This window comes from Dermochelys coriacea, chromosome 6, assembly GCF_009764565.3.
Source record: "Dermochelys coriacea isolate rDerCor1 chromosome 6, rDerCor1.pri.v4, whole genome shotgun sequence".
Lineage (NCBI taxonomy): Eukaryota > Metazoa > Chordata > Testudines > Dermochelyidae > Dermochelys > Dermochelys coriacea.
In genome coordinates this window covers 105,516,207-105,539,913 of record NC_050073.1, presented here as the reverse complement: position 1 = coordinate 105,539,913, position 23,707 = coordinate 105,516,207, and the positions used below count along the sequence as shown (strand labels likewise).

The 23,707-nt window shown below is 41.5% G+C and overlaps 2 protein-coding genes across 7 annotated transcripts in view; one reads left to right on the top strand and one right to left on the bottom strand.

Annotated features, from left to right (window-relative positions):
* The window catches only part of WDR25 (WD repeat domain 25), a 134,163-nt gene extending 125,850 nt beyond the window's left edge, over positions 1 to 8,313 (bottom strand). Inside the window, exons 1-2 of one of the 3 annotated variants that reach the window (XM_038405233.2) lie at positions 8,203 to 8,313; positions 1,608 to 2,332 (exon numbers count right to left, since the gene is read on the bottom strand). In XM_038405233.2, coding sequence (XP_038261161.1) covers positions 1,608 to 2,270 — 663 coding nt within the window. In that variant the 5' untranslated portion in view covers positions 2,271 to 2,332; positions 8,203 to 8,313. Of the gene's footprint in view, positions 1 to 1,607; positions 2,337 to 4,684; positions 5,193 to 8,183 lie in introns of those variants that run through there. The other 2 variants (XM_038405235.2, XM_043516808.1) reach the window with 2 other exon arrangements.
* A 38-nt stretch (positions 8,314 to 8,351) lies between these two features.
* The window catches only part of WARS1 (tryptophanyl-tRNA synthetase 1), a 34,189-nt gene continuing 18,833 nt past the window's right edge, over positions 8,352 to 23,707 (top strand). The window contains exons 1-5 of one of the 4 annotated variants that reach the window (XM_038405239.2): positions 8,352 to 8,532; positions 12,565 to 12,603; positions 16,347 to 16,500; positions 16,580 to 16,788; positions 18,178 to 18,388. In XM_038405239.2, the coding sequence (XP_038261167.1) occupies positions 16,675 to 16,788; positions 18,178 to 18,388 (325 nt within the window). In that variant the 5' untranslated portion in view covers positions 8,352 to 8,532; positions 12,565 to 12,603; positions 16,347 to 16,500; positions 16,580 to 16,674. The remainder of the gene's footprint in view (positions 8,533 to 12,564; positions 12,604 to 16,346; positions 16,501 to 16,579; positions 16,789 to 18,177; positions 18,389 to 23,707) is intronic. The other 3 variants (XM_043516809.1, XM_038405237.2, XM_038405238.2) reach the window with 3 other exon arrangements.

Here is a 23,707-nt window from a genome sequence, read left to right as displayed (position 1 = left end):
ACTCTGTTCGGGTACAGGGGTTCAACCACACAGAGCAGTTTGGAGGATCAAAGACTTATGCTGAATGCTCTTCAGAGCAAAGACAGTCTCTTCCTATGTGTTTGTACGGTGCTAGTATGATGGGAATCCCATCCAGACTAGGATCTTTGGGTGATAGCTCAATGCAAACAAAAAAATAATATAAATAATTAACTGCTGAAAATATAGTGATCTAGTTGAAAATCCCCCCTCACAATAATAATATGTACTTCAGTATCATATTTTATGTGAGGATTTCAAAGAGCTTTACAAGCCTCAAAGCCTCACAACACCCTCACGAGATGGGGGAGAATCTTTATACTCATTTTAGAGACTAGTAAACTCAGACTTACAACATTTAAGTGACTTTCACATGACACTGTGAATCCATACCAGAGTTGAAAATAAAAGCCAGGGTTGCCTATTGTTTTCCCTCCCAACTAGTAGGAACAAGCAACTTCCATTTAAGGAATCCCAACTCCAAGTCCTTTCTAATCATTAAACAACATTTCCTTCCCTAAACATGTAAGAATTTTTTTTAAAAAAACCAACCAATATCCACCCCAGTATTTTTTTTTAATCTCTTTGGGATATTCTCTGGAATACACGGTCATAAAAACATAAGAACAGCAATACTGGGTCAGACCAAAGGTCAATCTAGCCCAATATCTTATCTTCCAACAGTGGCCAGTGTCAAGTGCTTCAGAGGGAATGAACAGAACAGGTAAATATCAAGCGATCTATCCCCTGTCACCCAATCCCAGCTTCTGGCAACAGTCCTTCATTAATATACATGAGGATTTAGATGTATTCTTCTACCACAAATATATATATCACACACACACACACACACACACACACACACATATATTGAAAATTACAGCAATTTTTTTTTAAAAAAATCAAATATTAGAGCAATAGAATTTATACAATATCTGTTCCTTATTTCATACCAAGAGCTATAGGCAGACTACTGTGTATTTGGCTTCTTCAATTAAAAACAAAAATGATTATGTGTCTAATATAAAAGCACTGTTCTATAAATTCTAACAACATTAGTAAAAGTCCTACAAGCACCATTATCATAGTCTATAGACTTTTAAAACAGCTTATGTTCAATAGTTTAATTGATTTAGAAATATGAATTCTAAATCATCTCCGCAAGCTTTTATTTTGGTATATAATATGCAAAGGGACGAAACATAGACTCATAGGACTGGAAGACACCTGGAGAGGTCATCTAGTCCAGTCCCCTGCACTCAAGGTAGGATTAAGTATCATCTAGACCATCCCTGACAGGCGATTGTCTAACCTACTCTTAAAAACCTCCAATGACGGAGATTCCACAACCTCCCTGCAATCCTTAATTACCCACCAGGAAAAATGGAACAGTGTGCTGAGAAGGCTTGCAGTATTGGGGCCTACAATAGACTCTGGTCTGGCAAAGGATCTGATCAAGGTCTTAGTAGGTACTACATACATGGGATCAATTATCAAATACAGGCAGACTAAAAACCCATTCCCATCTGTTTTACTATTTAAAGTGAGTGCTACATAACACAAAACATTCCACTATGTAAGTACATTACCTTGAAAGTTTTATCCATGGAAGTGGAAAGAAGCATATGGCTCCATCCTTGTACAGGACACCACTGGACTTTATTAACTGGACCACTGTGTTTGGACATCTGAAACACCAAGTTCCTTGGGATTTCAGTTGATTTGTACTTAGACCCTAAATATGGCTTAATAAATTCAGAAACCTCTGTGGAAATTTGCTCTCCTGGTATTGCACAACTCTCTCTGTGTTCTTCAGATTCTTTTTTTTCATACACTTCAGAAGTTTTTTCTTGTCGAAGTCTTTTAGGGATATATGGTCTAATTCCCTTTATGGTAACAATCTTGTCCCGATGTACTCTCTTCTGAGAGAAGCTTCCATTTCCAGAAAGCGTTTCAACCTGGTTAGAATATTCTTTCCAAGGATAAACAGTTGCCAAATCCCTGTTATTAGCCTGTACCTTATATGCAGGAGCACCTTCACAAATAATGCTTGTCCCAGTGCTGGCAGTATTCTCAACAGTCTGCATTTTGTATGTAGATTTTGTGCCCAATCCACCGGGTGCAAAACACTGAATAGGATTCATAGCATAATTTGCAAGTCTGGTTTCTCTGCCAGAAAGATTGAGATTTTCAGCCTTTCCAGTCTCAGTGTCAGAATCTGAATCATCATAAGCAACCAATGATGAATTCATCCTGGTCAGATATGGCAAAATCCAATAATCTCTGTGCTGAAATCCTCCAAAATGATGAACATCTGCAATTAAAGGAATCAATAATTCAAAAGATATTTCACTATAAAATATTTAAGGTTCTAATCACTTAAAAACATAGTTTTTGCAAATATAAATATGCATTTGTATGAATATTTACCCACACAATTTAATCTTTAATTCAACACACCTATACTTGCACTTCTAGAACATCTTTCATCTCGGGATCTCTCAGCACTTTATAAACATTAGTTACATTTTGCATAGATAAGCTGCATTCCACAAAACTGATGCAAAGGATTACAACAAAAAAAGCACAGACTTATGCATGCAGTTATGATAGCACACTTTTAACCTGACCTGCCACCAGGTGTATCCTGACAGGATATTAAGAATTATGCTGTAGCTTGGGGATGTGCATCTTTATGCAGAGGAACAACTACAAATGGAGCCAATATGCCAGTCTTTCTTCCACCACATTGGTACTGTAAAAGAGCAGGAATGTGGCCCAAGTGACAGAAGAAAAAAGAAGCAACCACAAAATTACTAAATGAATCACAGAATGTGTTAAAAGTGCAATATGTAAATCTAACCACACCCACATAGTAAACTCAGCATCATCTTCAGTTTTATATCAAAGGCCATAATGAAATCACTGCCCATGTTGATATCTCTAGAAAATAAAAGCATACATGCTTTTACTTATTTCATACAAAAATGTGATTTGATTAACTTTAGCCATTTATGTAGTCAATGACAAAAGCTGAGATTGGTCTAGCACAGGAGTGGGCAAACTTTTTGGCCCAAGAGCCACATCTGAGTATGGAAATTGTATAGCGGTTCATGAATGCTCATGAAATTGGGGGTTGGGGTGTGGGAGGCGGTGAGGGCTCTGGGATGGGGCCAGAAATGAGGAGTTCAGGGTGTGGGAGGGGGCTCCGGACTAGGGCATGGATGGGGGGGGCGTTCCAGCTGGGGGGGGCGTGCTCTGGGGTGGGGCTGGAAATGAGGGGCGGGGGTTCAAGGGGGTGTTCTTGGTTGGGACCGAGGGGCTCAGGAAGCAGGAGGGGATCAGTGCTAGGGCAGGGGGTTGGGGTACAGGAAGGGGTTAAGGGTGCAGGCTCTGGATGGTGCTTACCTCAAGCAGCTCCCAGAAGCAGCGGTATGTCCCACCTCCAGCTCCTACTTGGAGACATAGCACTGCCCTGTCTGCAAGCGCTGCCCCTGCAGCTCCCATTTGCTGCGGTTCCTGGCCAATGGGAGATGTGATGGCGGCACTTGGGATGGGGGAAGCATGCAAAGTCCCCTGGCTGTCCCTAGGCGTAGGAGCCAGAGGGGGGGACATGACACTGCTTCTGGGAGCTGTGCGGAGCCACGGCACATACGGAGTGGGGCAAGCCCCGGACCCCGCTCCCCGGCAGGAGCTTGAGGATCGAACTAAAATGTCTGAAGGGCCAGATGTGACACTTGGGCTGTAGTTTGCCCATCTGTGGTCTAGCATGTAATGACATTGGCTCAAGATATTTGTGACGCTATTATCTAGTGTCCATCTAAAAAAAAAATTGTAATTTTGTGTCACTGTAGTTTGAAATAAAAAGTTCCTTTTAGACGCTTATATCTAGTATGAATGATGAAGTTTTATCCATAATAATTAAGGATAAAATTTTGTCATGGAGGTCACAGAAGTCATGTATTCCGTGACTTTCAGAGACTTCCATGACATTTTCTGCTTCAGCCTCATGTCCCAGAACTGTTAGCCGCCACCACCACCAGCAGGGGCCCCAGTGCTATCATATCCCCCCCTCCCACTAGCAGTCAAACCCACCCCCCCTTATTCTGAGGAAAAGTTATAGATATGTCTTGGGCTTCCATGAATTTTTGTACATTGCCTGCGACCTGTCTGTGACTTTTACTAAAAATAACTGTGACTAAATCTTAACCTTGATAGTAATCCATCTGTGTATTGACACCAGGGATATGTATAGCACTTCACATATATCTGAAGATATGGTCCATGTCCCTTGCAACCTTAGGCCCTTATCCTGCAAACACTTGCACAGGTGCTTAACTTTATTACTCTGCGAAGTAACATTGAAAAGAAAGTGGAAATTGAACTACTCACAGTAGTAGAGTTAAGGACATACCCAAGTATTTGCAGAATCAGCAGTTTATATCCCATCCTACAAACACTTACGCATGTGAGCAGTCCATTAGAATTCAATGGGACTACTTAGATGCATAAAGTTATTCACAGGACTCAGTGTTTGCAGGATTCAGACCTTAGTATAAATCAGCGGTTTTCAAACTTTTTGAGCTGAGTTCCCTCCCCGCCCCGAATTACAATTTTTGGTTGCGCCCCCCACCCCCAATCCAGATAAAAATAGACATAATACCTGCCCCCCTCAGGTTTTCAGAGTGGGGGAAGGAGAGCGGAGCCAGCACTGCGTGCGGAGGGTGCTGGGAGCGGAAATCGGCGCAGCTGTTGAGACTGACCCACTGACTAGGTGGCCTACTGAGGAGAGAGGGGAAGCCCCACCTGGTGTCACTGCCAAACAGTCCTCTGTTTCCCTCTAGGGGAACACAACTCACAATTTGAAAACCTCTGGTATAAACAGAACAAGTCTCCAATATGCACATTTTATTACAAGAACTTTACATTGTAGGTTGTGCTTCTATTTTACAATAGGATCCTCGAGCACAAACCCTTACTCCTGAGCAGGGTCCCACTGAAGCAAACAAGACTCTATCCAGAACTATAGGTTGATTCTTTCAAATCCCTTTGCAGGAGAGTGACCTAAATATTTAGCAGAAGTTTAAAAAAGGAGCATAGAGCTAAGTATAAAAACATTAAATCCTCCCTCTAGAGGGCAACCCATGTCTTTATCTGAAGTTTATCATAATATAAAACAGGTTTCAGAGTAGCAGCCGTGTTAGTCTGTATTCGCAAAAAGAAAAGGAGTACTTGTGGCACCTTAGAGACTAACAAATTTATTTGAGCATAAGCTTTCGTGAGCTACAGCTCACTTCATCGGATGCATTAATTTAAAACAGTGGGACTATTTCATAAACAACAACAACAAAAACAGATAAGAAGGGGCCAAACTCATCTCTGCTACATCATGAAACACTGTTGATTTAAATGGGATTCATTGTTAAACCTGTGCAAAAGAGAGAAGAAAAATTGGAAAAGCATTTAAAAGGTAGCATGACTATCAAATCCTGTTCAAAACAAAATGGGTAATAAAAATTCATCCAGGTCAATTTTTACTTGTAATATCTCTTATAAAAGTCAATTTATCAGAGTTAATAACTGAATTTCTTTAAAGACGAAGTCCCTGAGTGGACAATGTAGCTCTTTCCTGACACAAACATTTGGGTTCTAAAAATCTATGCATGAAAATGCTGCTTATGAGCCATTGCTAAAAGTAACAACTACAACAAACAGATATTAAATTATTTGTTTTACAGTAGTGGCCCCAGCCAAGACTGGTGCTCCATTGTGCTAAACACTGAACCAATGTGTAGTAAGCTACAGACTCTCCCCTAAAAAAGCTTACAATATAAACGGAAAGGACAGACAAAGCGGGGGAGAGAGGAAAGAGAAGTGATTTTGTTAGACTTTAAAAGACTGATTTTGTGCTCTAAGATAAAAATTGCTTTTATATGATAACTTGAAATAGGATGTCCAAACAAGTGATGGGAATTTTCTTTTTAAGTTCAAGAAAAGTTTTTTTCTGTAAGGGATAGCAGTTGTAATAGGCCTGAAAACAAAACAAAGCCACCAAAAAATACAACAGATTTTATTTTTGTTTTATAATATAACTCTGTTTTATAACTAACAACAACAAAGGCTGTGGAAGACAGATGCTTTCACAACTGAGTGCGTGAAACGGACCTGCCTCAATTCACATCCACGGGGAGAAAAACCTCACTCTTTAAGGACTGAAAGGACACTGTCAACTTAAATTTGGCCAAGTTTAGGCCCCAATCCTGAAATTGACAGTGTGTGCATGCCCACTCTCGCACACAGCCAATTGCAAGATTGGGGCCTTACATTTTGTGAAAATAATATAAATGTTTCCAAAATTTTGTTTAAAGGTTGCAGTGAAAGCATGTTTTTATGCAAATAAATATTCCCCAAAATTTTCTCTCTATTTTTCATTGTTAAAACTGAAGAGAAGTGCAAAAAAGTAGACAAAACAGTTATAAATCCACTGGATTTCAAATTCTCGCTTTTACTGATCTAAAATGCTCTCATACAGGCACTGAAACTGGGCCGGGGCCAATCCATCCAGGGCCAGCGCAGCTGGGGCCGGGGCCAGGGCTGTCCAGGGGTTAAGGCGGGTTAACTGGTAAAACTAATGCTTACCAGTTAACATTTTACATTCCTACTGTTCTCTTTATAACAAGCCTTTACAATATTCAAACACTGTTATCTGATCCCCCTTCAGTCTTCTTTCTCAAGACTAAACATGCCTACTTCTTTTCAGCAGAACTATTTCTTAGTCAATTATTCCCTATTTGTAGGTGCACATTTGATTTTTCCTTTCTAATGTAGTACTTTGCACTTGTTTTTATTGAATTTCATCTTGTTGATTTCAGCCCAAGTCTTCAATTTGTCCAGGTCACCCTGAATTGTAATCCTATCCTCCAGAGTGCTTGCAAGCCCTCTCAGCTTGGTTCATCCACAATTTTATAAGCATACTCTCCACTCCATTATCCAATTCATTAACATTTAATAGTACCAGACCCAAGACAGACACCTGAAGGGCCCGAGCAGATACATCCTCCCAATTTGACAGTGAACCATTGATGATAACTCTATGAGTATGGTTTTTCAACCATTATGCATTTGTAGCATGGGTTGACCACATACTATTTTTAAGTTGACAGTGCAGCTTAAGTATTTCTCCAGTCTCTTTTTCACGAGGAAGGTTTACTTGCATGTTTTTTTAATGAGAACTAGACATTGAGCATCTAAACTCAGTATATGCATTGCAGGTACCTAATGAATAAGCATAACTCACTCTGGAAAGACAGAGAGCAGCATACAAATTGGATTATGGGGCACACACAAAAGGCCAATAAGACACATAGTGGGCCACTTGCACAAACACTTAGTATGTTTGCACATTCTCAGCTTTGATAATCAGGCCCTTCAAAATCTCAGTGCACATTTAAACTTGATAAAATCTCCCCTTGTTCAACTCACTCCAGCCCATACAAGAGAAAGGCACCTCAGATTCAGAATGACAATGTTAGACAACAGACAGATTAAAACCATCCAGAACATTCTTCTTCTGAAGGCGCTTAGAGTGATAGGAGATAGGAATTTTTTTTTTATTTTAATGTTTCAGTTAAAGACAAAAAGTAAAATCCTTCATATCCCCCAACCCTTCTTTCCCCCAGCTCTCACTGAGATAACATAAATAGTTTCTTAAATGTGAACTACCCAGAATGCTTATGAACGGGAAACCTCCACTTCACTGCAACCTGGGGTCACCCTCCCAGTGCCCGAGGCAGTGGGCAATTCAGTCCATGGGCAGTCTCCCTTCACTCCCCTCTAGCGACACGGGGGGAGGGGCAGCTCGTTCCCGGGGGCAGGCGCCCCCCAGAGACGCGGGGGGAGGGGCAGCTCGTTCCCGGGGGCAGGCGCCCCCCAGAGACGCGGGGGGAGGGGCAGCTCGTTCCCGGGGGCAGGCGCCCCCCAGAGACGCGGGGGGAGGGGCAGCTCGTTCCCGGGGGCAGGCGCCCCCCAGAGACGCGGGGGGAGGGGCAGCTCGTTCCCGGGGGCAGCCTGACCCTGCAGCTCCTCCTATGGAGGAGACCCCTCCTGAGGCCTGGCGAGGCTGGGCCCCACGCGCCCTACCTATGCGGGAAACCCACGTCAGTTACCTGAAGGGAAGAAACTCACCACACCCTTGCCCAGAGACACCCCAAGGCAGCCAGCGGCGGGTCCGCCCCGCCAAGCCAGCCGGGTGGAAACAGGGGCTGCTCCGCTAACAGCCCCAGCGCGCGGCCGGCCGCGTGTAAATCCCTCACAGGCCACCCTAGCGCTGTAGTCAAGCGTCCGCAACGACAGGCGACTCCACGGCCGCCCTGCTTGCCCGGGTAGCGAATGGTTCCGGCCCGGGTGCGTGTTTCCGACCGGGCCGGGTTGAGCAACGCGCCGGGCCGGCTCTGGTGTGGGTGTCCGGTGCTGATGGTGGCAGAGGCGCTGAGCAGGGGAGCTGGCCTCGCTCGGGTAAGGGGACGGGGGCCTGGCCGCGGCCGGGGGGCGGCGGCTCCGGGATGGCGATGGCCTTTGGGCGGGAGGGCTCTCGTGTGGGTTCACGCCCTGTGGGCGCTCGGGACGGTCATTCATCTCCATCGCCCTTTGGGGGCTTGGGAGAGTCACGCCTCAGAGCGGAGGCCCGACACTTCCCTTGGTGCGGCCCCCGGCCGGGAGACATCAGTCTCCATGGCCGCTGCAGCCACGGGGGAAGGGCTGAGTGACTGCGCAGTGCGCTGCCATCAGCCGTCGGAGCTGGCCAGCGTTGGCACAGGCTGTCTGGGCACACGGTAGAGCAGTGGTCCTCAACCTTTCCAGGCTGTTGTACCCCTCTCCGGAGTTGGATTTGGCTTGCGTACCCCCAGGTTTCGTCTCGTTTAAAAACTTACAAAATCAGACCCCAAAATACAAAATGTCATAGCACACTATTGCTGAAAAATCGCTTCCTGTCTCACTTTGTCCATAGGAAGGTTTAGTTTGTACTGACATTTTTATGTAGCCTGTTGTAAAACTAGGCAAATATCTAGATGAGCTGATGCACCCCGTAGAAGATCTCTATCTGCCCCCGGTTGAGAAGGAGGGCTCTATAAGCTGTCACCAACTGTGTAGAGACGGGGATGCGTGTGTGGAGGGTGAGGTGATAGCTTGTATTTGCCCAACTTTTGATGGTGAGGAGACCAGCTTTCGAGATTACTCAGAGCTCTTCTTCAGGTGTCTGTGTAAGCTGGAAAGGTTGTCTCTCTCACCAACAGGAGTTGGTCTAATAAAAGAGATTACCTTATCTCTCTGATATCCTGGGGTTAACACAGCTGCAACAGCTCTGCATACACAGCTGTACAGTGCAGGCATAGTCTGAAAATATCTGCTCAATGTGCAGTGGCAGTCAAAAACACTAACATTAGGAACCATTAGGAAAGGGATAGTTAATACAAAATCTGATAATGTGTCTATATAAATCCATTGTATATCCAAAAAATATACTAGCGTTGGAAAAGGTGCAACAAATATTACTGGGGGTATGAAACAGCTTCTATGACAATAGAGATTAAAAAGACTTGCAACATTCAGTTTAGAAAAGAATTGATTAAGGGAGGATATAACAGAGGTCTATAAAATCACGAATGATGTGAAGAAAGTGAATAGGGAAGTGTCATTTAACTTTCAGCATAACACAAGAACTAGGGCTCACCCAATGAAATTAATAGGAAGCACGTTTAAAACAAACAGAAGGAAGTACTTCTTCACATCATGCAGAGTCAATCTGTGAAACTCGTAACTCATTGCCAGGGATGAAGGCCAAAAGTGTAACTGGGTTCAAAAAAGAATTAGATAAATTCATGGAGGATAGGTCCATCAATGACTATTAACAAAGATGGTCAAAGATGGTCAACCCCATGCTCCAGGTATCCATAAATTTCCAACTGCCAGAAACTGGAACTGGATGACAGGGGATGGCGCACTTGAAATTGCCCTGTTTTGCTAATTCTCTCTGAGGCATCTGGCACTGGTCACTGTCACAGACAGCTAAATGGACCATTAATCTGACCCTGTATGGCTGTTCTTGTGTTCTGTTCATCAGAGTACTGATAGCAACTGAAGAGGATCAGCCAAACAAAAAAGAGTCACATTCAGTTACATCACATGAAGACACACAACTAAATATTGACAAATTTTATAAGTATTTGTATACAAAGGCAAGAAGTTTGAATACTAAGATGGGTGAACTTGAGTGTCTGGTATTAAATAAGGATGTTGATATAATAGGCATCACAGAAACTTGTTGGAACAATGATAATCAATGGGACACTTAATATCAGGGTACAAAATATATAGGAATGACAGAGTCAGTTGCGCTGGTGGGGAAGTGGCGCTATATGTGAAAAAAAAGTATAGAGTCCAATATAGTAAAATCTTAAATGAATCAAACAATACAATAGCATCTCTATGGCTAGAAATTCCATGCTTTTGAATAATAAGAGTACAGCAGCAGGAATATACTACCAACAACCTGACCAGGATGGTGACGGTGATTGAGAGAGATTAGAGGGGCTACAAAAACAGAAAACCCAATAATAATGAGGGACTTCAACTATCCCCATATTGACTGGATATAGTCACTTCAAGATGGGTTGCAGTGATAAAATTTCGGGACACTATTCATGACTGCTTCCTGTAGCAGCTAGTCCTGGAACCCACAAGGGGAGAGGTAATTCTTGACTTAGTCCTAAGTAGTGCACAGATTCTGATCCAAGAGGTGAATATAACTGACCTACTCAGCAATAGTGACCATAAAGTAATTGAATTTTACATCCTTGTAGGGGGGGATAGTCCAAAGAAACCAACCACAAATAGCTTTTAACATCAAAAAGGAGAACTACACAAAAATGAGGAAGCTAGTTAAATAGAAATTTAAAAGGAACAGTCACAAGAGTGAAATGCCTGCAAGCTGCATGGACACTTCTAAAAACATGATAGTAGAAGCTGCAAATGATATGTGAATTCCAAATTAAAAAAACAATAAGAGGACCAAAAAAACTCCACATTAGCTAAACAACAGAGTAAAAAAAGAAGGTGGTTAAAGAGAAAAAGGCATATTTTAAAAATTGGAAGTCAAATCCTACTAAGGAAAATGGAAAGAAACATAAAGTCAAGTCAAATGTAAAAGTATAATTAGGCAGGCCAAAAAAGAATTAGAAGAGCAACTAGTAAAAGACTCAAAAACTAAAAGCAAGCATTTTTTTCAAGGATATCAGAAGCAGGAAGCCTGCCAAAGAATAAGTGGGGAAACTGGATGATTGAGGTGCTAAAGGAGCGCTCCAGGAAGACAAGGCCATTGCAGAGTAGATAAATGAATTATTTTCATTGATCTTCAATGCATATGAGGTGAGGGAGATTCCCACACCTGAGCTGTTCATCTTAGGTGACAAATCTGAGAAACTGTCCCAGATGTGAGGTGTCAGTAAAAGAGGTTTTGGAACAGATTGATAAATTAAACAGTAATAAGTCAGCAGGACCAGATGTTCTGAAGGAAATCAAACATGAAATCACAGAACTCCTAACTGTGGTATATAACCTGTCACTTAAGTCAGCCTAAAGAAAAGGAGTACTTGTGGCGTCTTAGAGACTAACAAATTTATTTGAGCATAAGCTTTCGTGAGCTACAGCTCACTTCATCGGATGCATGCAGTGGAAAATACAGTAGGGGGATTTTATATACACAGAGAACATGAAACAATGGGTGTTACCATGCACGCTGTAATGAGAGTGACCAGATAAGGTGAGCTATTATCAGCAGGAGAGAGAAAAAAATCTTTTGTAGTGATAATCAAGCAGTTGACAAGAACTGTGAGGAACAGTGGGGGGGAGGGGAAATAAACATGGGGAAATAGTTTTACTTTGTGTAAACTTTGTATAAGCCTCTGTACCAGATGACTGGTGGAGAGCTAATGTGGACAAGGGTGATCTAGTAGATATAGTGTACTTGGACTTTCAGAAAGCCTTTCACAAGGTCCCCCACCAAAGGCTCTTAAGCAAAGTAGGCAGTCATAGGATAAGAGGGAAGGTCCTCTCATGGATCAGTAACTGGTTAAAAGATGGGAAACAAAGGGTAGGTATAAATGGTCAGTTTTCACAGTGGAGAGAGGTGAATAGTGGAGTCCCCCAAAGATATGTACTGGGACCAGTGCTGTTGGACCATGACTGTAAAAATAGTTATAGCACAAGTTATTCTCTGGCTGCATCTGAGATCAAAAGTTACACTTGAAATATGGTTCTAATTTATTACTACCGTATTCTATTTTCTCTTTTCATTTCATCTTGGAAGCTTTGTCATTTCTCAATCTTTCATAGGAAAAGTTAATACAAATGAGCTTATGCAAAATTAAGACAATTGCATTTTGTAATTATGATCCAAAGGAAAATGAGCCTCATCTTCTAAATTGTTGGCTTATCACCTTGCTAAAGCCTTTGCATAATAATGGTTATTGTTTTTCTCTGACTCATCAGGAATTGTCCACTGCCAGAAGCAAAGACTAAATGTCTTAGGTAAGCTGTTTTTAAACTCCAGTACATATTACTTTCCTGAAAACATTCCTGATTATGGGTATCAGGATGTTTTGAATGTTCTTAGTCACAAAACAAATTCCTATCCTACGCTCTGTTTTACGACTATTTATATTCTTAACACTGGAAAGGATTCAAAAGAATGTGTCAGGTCAAAATATGAGATAAATCCTGTTCTTTCTTATGAATAATTCAACATAATAGTTCTCCTCAACTTCAGAGCTCAGTGAAGAATGCTGTCCATCTTGGTGGTGGTGGTGGTGTTCTCAATCTCCATTCCATCAACACAGCTGGATGCCACACTCCACTTCATCCTGAGCTCAGGCAACTAGATTTTAGCTTTGGAGAGTTACTTTTTACAACCTGCAGTTCTCACTACCTGCATCTTTCACTGCACTGACTGCATTACCTTTGCTTCCTCCAAAAATTCAACCTTCTTTATGCAATTCTGCTCAGCTGAATAGCATAACACTACTTTAGTCCTCTTTCAAGAGTCATCCGATTTTACTTTTCTCAGACAGGGAGTGGTCTTCTCTAGTGTACTACTGAAGCCCATTAGCTTGAGGCTGTATCATTTCAACCTTTCAGGATGGAGATGTGCTGCAAATAGGAAGGAAATAGAATAATTAAATTAAGTCAAACTATGCATCGATGTTAACGGTTCATACAAAAACTGGTGTTTAACTTCATACATTGTAAAATTTGAAGCCAGATAATATAACCATGGTATCCCCACATAAGGATGCTGTGTTAACCTTCATAAAAGACTATATAAAAACCTTTTCGGATTTGTGGGTTTATAATGTCATTTCCTTATCCAACCAAACATTTTTTGTCTACAAAGAAACAAGGAAAATACTAGACTCCAAAATAGAATATGAAAATGAGTTATGTAGGAGTTTGTAAAAGAATTTCCCTTTATGGAAGAAACACTGTTAAATCAGTCATAATATAATTGAATGAAATAAGGCTAAATGGCCTGTTATTTAAACAACATCTTATTAAAGGGTTACTGAACTAATCAATCAAAACTAGTGACCATTCAATCTGCATGTACCCTTAATCAGGACAGTTTTATTTAAAATAAGAATTTGATATAGTAGTGCGCTGGTAAGATGATAACATTAGCTGTAGTTGGTGCTCAGCTGTTCTATAACTTGGAAACATTGCAGTTGGTTAAGGAACAGAACCCTGATGGTTAGCTACATTTTAGTTAACCATGGCAACCCCTCTTTATGTTTCCCAAGCAAGCAAAAGGCTCATAGTATGGTGACAGTCTAAATATATATTTTGTAACCAAGTTGTGATCAGACTGCTTTGCAGGAAGAAGACTGTGTAGTGTTGAACAGCTAGTGTGAATACTGTGGCCTTGTTTTTGGAACTCTGGAACAGTGAAATCAAGTGGGTGATTTTTTGTAACTTTCTTTTAGGATTAATTAAAGTTAGGTCTTGTAAATACATTTCTAATTATGCATCATATACAGAATTCCATCAATAAGTTGTTTAGGAATCTGTTTTTTAAGAGTTCTTAAATAGTTGGATGCATGTTAAGATCAATCTTCAAAGCAGATTTGCCCCTCAGTAGCATTAGGGATAATCTTCTAGTCCCTGATCCTGCAACTTGTTCTCTGCAGATAGACCTCTATGCCCATGTGTCCCTTTGAAGTGAGTGAGGTGCCAAATGGGCTCCTGGGTCTTAGTCTGATAAGGGATACTTAAGGTGTGAGGTGCATCTTTCAAACTGACCACTGATGATAGCTATACTGTTACAAGGCTAATTTAGTCTTCAGTTTGTTGTGTATCCATCACATATGAATGAAGTGCATTTCAAAACGAGCACTCTCTGCTAGAAATCCCTCTCTGTGTCTTGCGCTCATGCTGTATTCATCACAGATGTATGATAGGTCTTCTTTGGGACAATCACAGTTCACCCAATAAGGTTGCTTTTTCTGAATTATGACATCCCCTCTTCTTCCAACGCACTAATCTTTTTTCTTTGACAATATGGCGAACTCACTGTAAATGTAAACATGTTTTTGTAATCTTCTATTTTTCTGTATCAAGTTACAAGATTAAATAAATCCTTGATTGATGCCTGAACATTGATTATACTAGTGTGCTTGCATTTTTACACATAACCACTATTACTATTTTAAAAGCTATTTGCATTCTGTTTGCTGGGAATGGGCAACAGGGGATGGATCACTTGATGATTGCATGTTCTGTTCATTCCCTTTGCGGCACCTGGCATTGGCCACTGTCAGAAGACAGGATACTGGGCTAGGCAGACCTTTACCCTGACGCAGTACAGCCGTTCTTATGACATAGCCTATTTTTTGCTTGAGCATCTGCTTATTATATTCCTTCCTGAATATTAACAATTCTTTCAGGATCAAATAGGAAAAGCTCTATCCCCACAACCCAACCATGTTTTCATTATAATTGGGCTAATGGATAACAGGTTGCCACATTTCTTAGTCATAAATGCAAACCCTTTATTAGAATAAACAATCCTGCAGCACCTGTAAAAAGGTTACTCTAATTAAATTAACAGGTTTCAGAGTAGCAGCCGTGTTAGTCTGTATTCGCAAAAAGAAAAGAAGTACTTGTGGCATCTTAGAGACGAACAAATTTATTTGAGCATAAGCTTGCTCAAATAAATTTGTTAGTCTCTAAGGTGCCACAAGTACTCCTTTTCTTTTTTCTAATTAAATTGTCTTTAAAGACTAAAACCTGAAAGAGGCGGAAGAAATTCCAGTAGTAGAAGGTGGCGTCAGAACCTGGGGACTGGAACCTGGTCTGCAGAGCCTGGGGCATTTGATATTCCCAGAGTGCCACATGCAGAGGCATAGCCAGGGAGCACTGTGGAGAGCAGATACCACAGGAAGTACTGTCCAAGAGACCCAGAGTGACAGTACCCCATGGCCTTCTGATTGGCTATGTGCCCCTACTTAACCTCAGGGGTTGGCCCAATAAGTTGTCTGGGCAACCACACGGACTTTGGCCTGCTGCAATACCAGACTTCGCCTCGTCTCCTGATCTCCAGTCTCCTACTCCAGCCTGACTCTGACCTGATTCCTGCCTCTCAATTCTAATCTGGTGCTACCTCTGAAGCTATTCTGGGAGATTTTTTTTCCCCCCAACATGACATAATGTCATTTTATTAAAATATCCTATTAAAATCTCCTGGATTGCTTTCAATAGTCACCAGGAGATCAATGCCGATTCTGGGAGACTCCAGGCCAATCCTAGAGGCAACCGTACCTGTTGGGCAGACCTCAGCCCAGCTGTGACCACTAGGCCAGACCACCTACAGCTCAGGTGGTCCTTTAGACAGAGAACTTATAATCAAGTGGGAGTTAAGAATTTAGTGTATAACCAGTACAATGTGAACTTATGTTTTTGCAAATTGTTAAAGCACCTTCATTGTACTTTTGTGGACTACTGCTAAATAAACGAAAACATAAATATTAAAAAGGACAAAAGAAGAGATTTAGGAGAGAAAGAAAACTAAAAACTTACCTGATATATGATGAGCTCAAGATGTATTTTGTTGATTTTTTTTTAATTATTTTTGTTGTTGTTGCAAGATTGGGTGTGTTGATGGGAGAATTATAACGTACATTGAAACATAAAATGAGCCAGCATAGTTTAGTTAGTGCACATACATATATTTAGAGGAATAGTATTATGAATCAACCTTTGATTTTTTTTTTTTCCTCCAGAGCAATGCCCATCTTCTAGTACAAACATCTAAACACCTGCTTTGAAACGATTTTATTGTGCTATGTGTCTTTGGTTTCTGAAAAACAGTGCTGAAAAAACACACTCTCCAAACTTATTACTTGCTATGGGTGAAATTAAATAGTATTATTTCAGGTGGGTAGAATAAGAATTTGAACAGAAGTCTTTAAAATTACAATAAAATAAAACATATGACCTGGTTATCTCTTTACAGTTCTCCTTCTCCAGTCTGTTGCTGCAGCTATTTTGAATCTGCTGGATAAAATACTTTATATTGTGAATAAAAGGGATAATTTACACTCTGGAAAAATGGCAGACTTTCAGAACTGTGACTCTTGCTCTTCAAGTCCACTCAAGCTGTTTGAAAGAGTCACTGCACAAGGAGAAAAAGTCAGATCACTGAAAGCAGGGAAAGCATCAACGGTAATTTTATTTCATTTGTTGAACTCTTTCCATTTTGCAACTTAGTTCTCTCTTAAGACATTGAACAGTTTTGTGGCTTCAGATGCTATTTTGTATTCCAGTAGTAAAAGAATCTTTTCTTTTAAAAATGTTTTGTTGTCCAAAATACAAACTTTGGAATTATTACTATTACCACTCAAAATGACCAAAGTTGTTTTTCCTGGAGCAGGAACTGGGAGTCACTAGACTTAGGGTCTAATTCTGCCATTGACTTGCTACATTGCTTTGCTTAAATCAGTTAGTCTTGTTGCATTTCTGTTTTCTTATCTTTAAAATATAGATAGTAATACGGACCTTTCTAAATTATTTTGAGATCTTTAGATGCAAAGCACTATATAAAAGTATTATCATACCTGTTAGAAATGTGGTTTTCAGTGTATGTGCACTGAGGGCCAACTCCTAGTCTTGTGGAAGTCATTTGACAATTTTCTGTTAACTTAAGTGGGATCAGCATTTGGCTCTAAATACCTGATCCTGTCATCAGTCTGTGTGCAAATAGAATTAATTTCAGTAGGTGAGCTACATGGGGACTGGCTACAGGTTTTGGCTCTTAAGATTTGTTTTTCAAGTGAAACTTCGATAAGAAATCTTATCACATGGGACTGTGTGCATGTATGAGCTGTTACAATAACATTAAATTATATAGAACATAAAATAACTATGTGAGGTGTAAAGAAGGTGTTACAGTTATCAAGTCTTGCCTGCAAACTCAAAATGTTAAATATAACTACTACAGGAGTATTTCTAGAGTAACTAATAATTTTATAGCACCTTCTATCTAAGCATATCTACAAACTTTATACTTAAATGAATTAAGCCTCGCCACTTCCCTGTGAGGCAGGTAAATATCTTTGTCCCTGTTTTACAAATGGAAAAGTGAGGCACAGGACGTGCCTTGAGTGACTTGCCCAAGTTTATACAGTAAATTCTTATGATTTGTGTACAGGGAGTGTTAAGAAACTGTCCCACCTGTCATTTCCTATTCTTTTATCTTGGTTCAGAGTAGCAGCCGTGTTAGTCTGTATTCGCAAAAAGAAAAGGAGAACTTGTGGCACCTTAGAGACTAACAAATTTATTTGAGCATAAGCTTTCGTGAGCTACAGCATCCGATGCATCCGATGAAGTGAGCTGTAGCTCACGAAAGCTTATGCTCAAATAAATTTGTTAGTTTCTAAGGTGCCACAAGTTCTCCTTTTCTTTTATCTTGGACATGGATCCTGCTTAACTTGAAGCACATGAGTAGGCCCATTGAAGTCAATGCATGCGTGTAAGCGTTTGGAGGAGGAAGGCTGCACTAACACACTTTGTCTGAAGCACATTCCATCTTTAAATTGTTTTCCCTTTGCTCAGGATGAAATTGATGCAGCAGTGAAGCTGTTATTGTCATTAAAAGTGACCTATAAAACAGCAGCAGGACAAGATTACAAGGCTGGTTCTCCTCCAGTAGATTTCTCACCAGTAAGCAATAATGGTCCAACTACTACACAGGATGAGGATTTTGTAGACCCTTGGACAGTGCAGACATCCAATGCGAAAGGCGTAGACTACGACAAACTTATAGGTATTCTACTCTCTCATTTTAAAAAGCACCGTTAGTAAAATGTAACATCTGTAAGATGAGTCTGATTATTCTAATGACTGTAAAAATAGCAAAAGTTTTACTATATTTTCTCATTTTGAAATAGAGCCTCTGTTGCCAGGATGTTTCACTTTTCAGAGTAGCAGCCGTGTTAGTCTGTATTCGCAAAAAGAAAAGGAGTACGTGTGGCACCTTAGAGACTAACGAATTTATTAGAGCATAAGCTTTCGTGAGCTACAGCTCACTTCATCGGATACATTTGGTGGAAAAAACAGAGGGGAGATTGATATACACACACAGAGAACATGAAACAATGGGTTTATCATACACACTGTAAGGAGAGTGATCACTTAAGATAAGCCATCACCAGCACCGTGGGGGGGAAAGGAGGAAAACCTTTCATGGTGACAAGCAAGGTAGGCTATTTCCAGCAGTTAACAAGAATATCTGAGGAATAGTGGGGGGTGGGGTGGGGTGAGGTGGGGGGGGAGAAATAACATGGGGAAATAGTTTTACTTTGTGTAATGACTCATCCATTCCCAGTCTCTATTCAAGCCTAAGTTAATTGTATCCAGTTTGCAAATTAATTCCAATTCAGCAGTCTCTCGTTGGAGTCTGTTTTTGAAGCTTTTTTGTTGAAGGATAGCCACTCTTAGGTCTGTGATCGAGTGACCAGAGAGATTGAAGTGTTCTCTGACTGGTTTTTGAATGTTATAATTCTTAACGTCTGATTTGTGTCCATTTATTCTTTTACACAGAGACTGTCCAGTTTGGCCAATGTACATGGCAGAGGGGCATTGCTGGCACATGATGGCATATATCACGTTGGTAGATGTGCAGGTGAACGAGCCTCTGATAGTGTGGCTGATGTGATTAGGCCCTATGATGGTGTCCCCTGATTAGATATGTGGACAGAGTTGGCAACGGGCTTTGTTGCAAGGATAGGTTCCTGGGTTAGTGGTTCTGTTGTGTGGTGTGTGGTTGCTGGTGAGTATTTTCTTCAGATTGGGGGGCTGTCTGTAAGCGAGGACTGGCCTGTCTCCCAAGATCTGTGAGAGTGATGGGTTGTCCTTCAGGATAGGTTGTAGATCCTTGATGATGCATTGGAGAGGTTTTAGTTGGGGGCTGAAGGTGATGGCTAGTGGCGTTCTGTTATTTTCTTTGTTGGGCCTGTCCTGTAGTAGGTGACTTCTGGGTACTCTTCTGGCTCTGTCAATCTGTTTCTTCACTTCAGCAGGTGGGTATTGTAGTTGTAGGTATGCATGATAGAGATCTTGTAGGTGTTTGTCTCTGTCTGAGGGGTTGGAGCAAATGCGGTTATATCGTAGAGCTTGGCTGTAGACAGTGGATCGTGTGGTATGATCTGGATGAAAGCTAGAGGCATATAGGTAGGAATAGCGGTCAGTAGGTTTCCGATATAGGGTGGTGTTTATGTGACCATCGCTTATTAGCACCGTAGTGTCCAGGAAGTGGATCTCTTGTGTGGACTGGTCCACGCTGAGGTTGATGGTGGGATGGAAATTGTTGAAATCCTGGTGGAATTCCTCAAGGGCTTCTTTTCCATGGGTCCAGATGATGAAGATGTCATCAATGTAGCGCAAGTAGAGTAGGGGCATTAGGGGACGAGAGCTGAGGAAGCGTTGTTCTAAGTCAGCCATAAAAATGTTGGCATACTGTGGGGCCATGTGGGTACCCATCGCAGTGCCGCTTATTTGAAGGTATACATTGTCCCCAAATGTGAAATAGTTATGGGTGAGGACAAAGTCCAGCCACCAGGTTAGCCGTGACATTATCGGGGATACTGTTCCTGACGGCTTGTAGTCCATCTTTGTGTGGAATGTTGGTGTAGAGGGCTTCTACATCCATAGTGGCTAGGATGGTGTTTTTAGGAAGATCACCAATGGACTGTAGTTTCCTCAGGAAGTCAGTAGTGTCTCAAAGATAGCTGGGAGTGCTGGTAGCTAGGGCCTGAGGAGGGAGTCTACATAGCCAGACAATCCTCCTGTCAGGGTGCCAATGCCTGAGATGATGGGTCGTCCAGGATTTCCAGGTTTATGGATCTTGGGTAGCAGATAGAATACCCCAGGTCGGGGTTCTAGGGGTGTGTCTGTGCGGATTTGTTCTTGTGCTTTTTCAGGGAGTTTCTTGAGCAAATGCTGTAGTTTCTTTTGGTAACTCTCAGTGGGATCAGAGGGTAATGGCTTGTAGAAAGTGGTGTTGGAGAGCTGCCTGGTAGCCTCTTGTTCATACTCAGACCTATTCATGGTGACGACAGCACCTCCTTTGTCAGCCTTTTTGATTATGATGTCAGAGTTGTTTCTGAGGCTGTGGATGGCATTGTGTTCTGCATGGCTGAGGTTATGGGGCAAGCGATGCTGCTTTTCCACAATTTCAGCTCGTGCACGTCGGCGGAAGCACTCTATGTAGAAGTCTAGTTTGTTGTTTCGACCTTCAGGAGGAGTCCACCCAGAATCCTTCTTTTTGTAGTGTTGGTAGGAAGGTCTCTGTGGGTTAATATGTTGGTCAGAGGTGTGTTGGAAATATTCCTTGCGTCGGAGACGTCGAAAATAGGATTCTAGGTCACCACAGAACTGTATCATGTTCATGGGGGTGGAGGGGCAAAAGGAGAGGCCCCAAGATAGGACAGATTCTTCTGCTGGGCTAAGAGTATAGTTGGATAGATTAACAATATTGCTGGGTGGGTTATGGGAACCACTGTTGTGGCCCCTTGTGGCATGTAGTAGTTTAGATAGCTTAGTGTCCTTTTTCTTTTGTAGAGAAGCAAAGTGTGTGTTGTAAATGGCTTGTCTAGTTTTTGTAAAGTCCAGCCACAAGGAAGTTTGCGTGGAAGGTTGGTTCTTTATGAGAGTTTTGAGAGCTCATTCTTAATCTTTCCCTGTTTGCTGTAGAGGATGTTGATCAGGTGGTTCCGCAGTTTCTTTGAGAGTGTGTGGCACAAGCTGTCAGCATAGTCTGTGTGGTTATGTAGATTGTAATGGATTTTTGACCTTCAGTCCTTTCGGTATGATGTCCATCTGTTTGCATTTGGAGAGGAAGATGATGTCTGTCTGTATCTGTACGAGTTTTTTCATGAAGTTGACAGATTTCCACTCTATACGGCTAAATTCAGTGCCTTGCATAATGACAGGTTTCAGAGTAGCAGCCGTGTTAGTCTGTATTCGCAAAAAGAAAAGGAGTACTTGTGGCACCTTAGAGACTAACAAATTTATTAGAGCATAAGCTTTCGTGAGCTACAGTGTTTCACTTGTGTCACTTTGATATTAATGTCACTTATATTTTACATGAATAGGTTCTTGTAACAGGGAGAGGTGGTAGGGACCAGTTTCCATTATATTGTGTCTTTACACGCTAGTGTCTTTCTGAAGCATTCGTCTTTTGGACTGAAAACATGCAGGGGTTGGTCTCCACTTTGTGAATTTCGTTTTTTAAAATTTGAGCAAAATTCCTTCCATTCTCTTTTTTTCCCCTTTAAACTTATCTTTCCCATTCATATATTTCATTTCTTTAACACAAGTGCTGTGGTACATGTTATTTTCCTATGAGAACAATGTAATTAGAAAGTGTTTTGAAGAGGTTGCACTGTTTTGTAATAACTTTCAGAACATGTGGAATGTGCTGTGGCCAAGCCTGAGTGTCTTCCCTGCCCTCTGTTGACCCCCAACTTGATTCCTGGGACTTGGACAGAGAGGGGCCCATGTAGCACTGTTACAGAGGCTCTGAAACGAGGTCATCATGCTGTTGCACTGTCAGAGAGTATATGAGCCATGGCCAGGTTAAGTACTGTTGGAATTGAAGGAATGCAGCCCGTATAAAGAATGTTCATCAAATTGAGAGCATTTTACTTTTTATTTTTACAATTTGGTAAGATAAGAGTAATTGAAAGAGGCTAGAGAAAAAATATTTCTTTACTTTGTGTGTAGTCAGTTTAGTTTCCCTGTTTGTGTGGGTCTGTCACATAGCAACATGAGAGAGAGAAAAACATTTTAAATAGGAAAATGGGGTTGTGGAAAAACAAAATCATCTGGGGGCACCCATGGGCACATGCAATACCTGAAAAGGCTTTTAACTTGCTTTTTGAAACTGGTATGATGGTGTCCATTTTGCATCTCCTTACTTTTTTAACTGTGCAACCTTAACATTGCATTAACCCAGCACTTGTGTGTTGCTTTACAAGTCTGCACATCCTCCTATGTATTGATTCCTACTGGCTGCAACCTATAGAGGAAATAAACTCTAAGGGAGGGAAGATGCAGAGGAGAGAGATTATATTTCTAAATTGGGAGGGGAGAGGTATAAAGAGAGAGATGTGAGGTGGAAAAGAGAAAAAGGAAAGGAATCATAGAATCTAGAGATTGAAAGACCTTTTATACTATCTGGTCTATCTCTAGGTGGTGGTTTTATATTATTTAGCACTTTGCCTGGTGAAAGAGAGGAAATGGAGAAGTGGGGAGGATAAGAGATCTCTACTGTCATAATCCCTTGATGATTTATGAGTATCAGTTACCTGACATAACAATGACTGGCATTGAATATATTATAAATGAGGAGTGATATTAAAGAATAGTGGGGCTTAATATTAGAACAATGTAATTAGCTTGTGTTGCTTCAGCTGCTTATTGTGTACATGCACACTCATTGATTTTTGCCCTGTCATACTGTAATTGTATATTGGGAGGGAGAAGTTTCCTTTAAGTTTCTTGGAAACAGTGTGGGCTTTTCTTCATGAGAATACTGAGCGCTCCATGATGGTGGTAGTTTGTATTAACATATTAGTACATATTAACTTTCTGCTACTCCTTTCTCTACAAATCGTAATGTCCAAGATTCTAATAACAAGCAGTTTCGCTCTTCAGGGTAGAATGAATTTCTGGTGCTATTTCAAAAGTCTATTGTGACGAGTTGGACCCCCCTTCCAGGGTGCCACCTCATGTGCTAGAGTCCCACTTAGCCCGCCTGGCCCACCAGCCTCGGTCCCCGCCACTCTGTGCTGCTTTGTCAGGCTCTCAAACCTCCTTTCAGCACACACACACAGGTAGGGACACGCCCAGCTGTAGAATCGCACAGTCTGCGATCAGGTCTCCGTGGGAGGACTCAACTAGGGGATTGCCCAGCACTCCTGTGCCCATACCCTCTGGAGTGATTATATTGTCTTGCACTGTATAGAGATGTATATAGCATAAGCTCATGAAAATCGCCCCCTCCCTCAATGTGGAGGAAGATATGCATAGCTCTTTGCCCCTCCCCCCGGCCCCATTATGAATTGCACAAACTGGGTTTTAG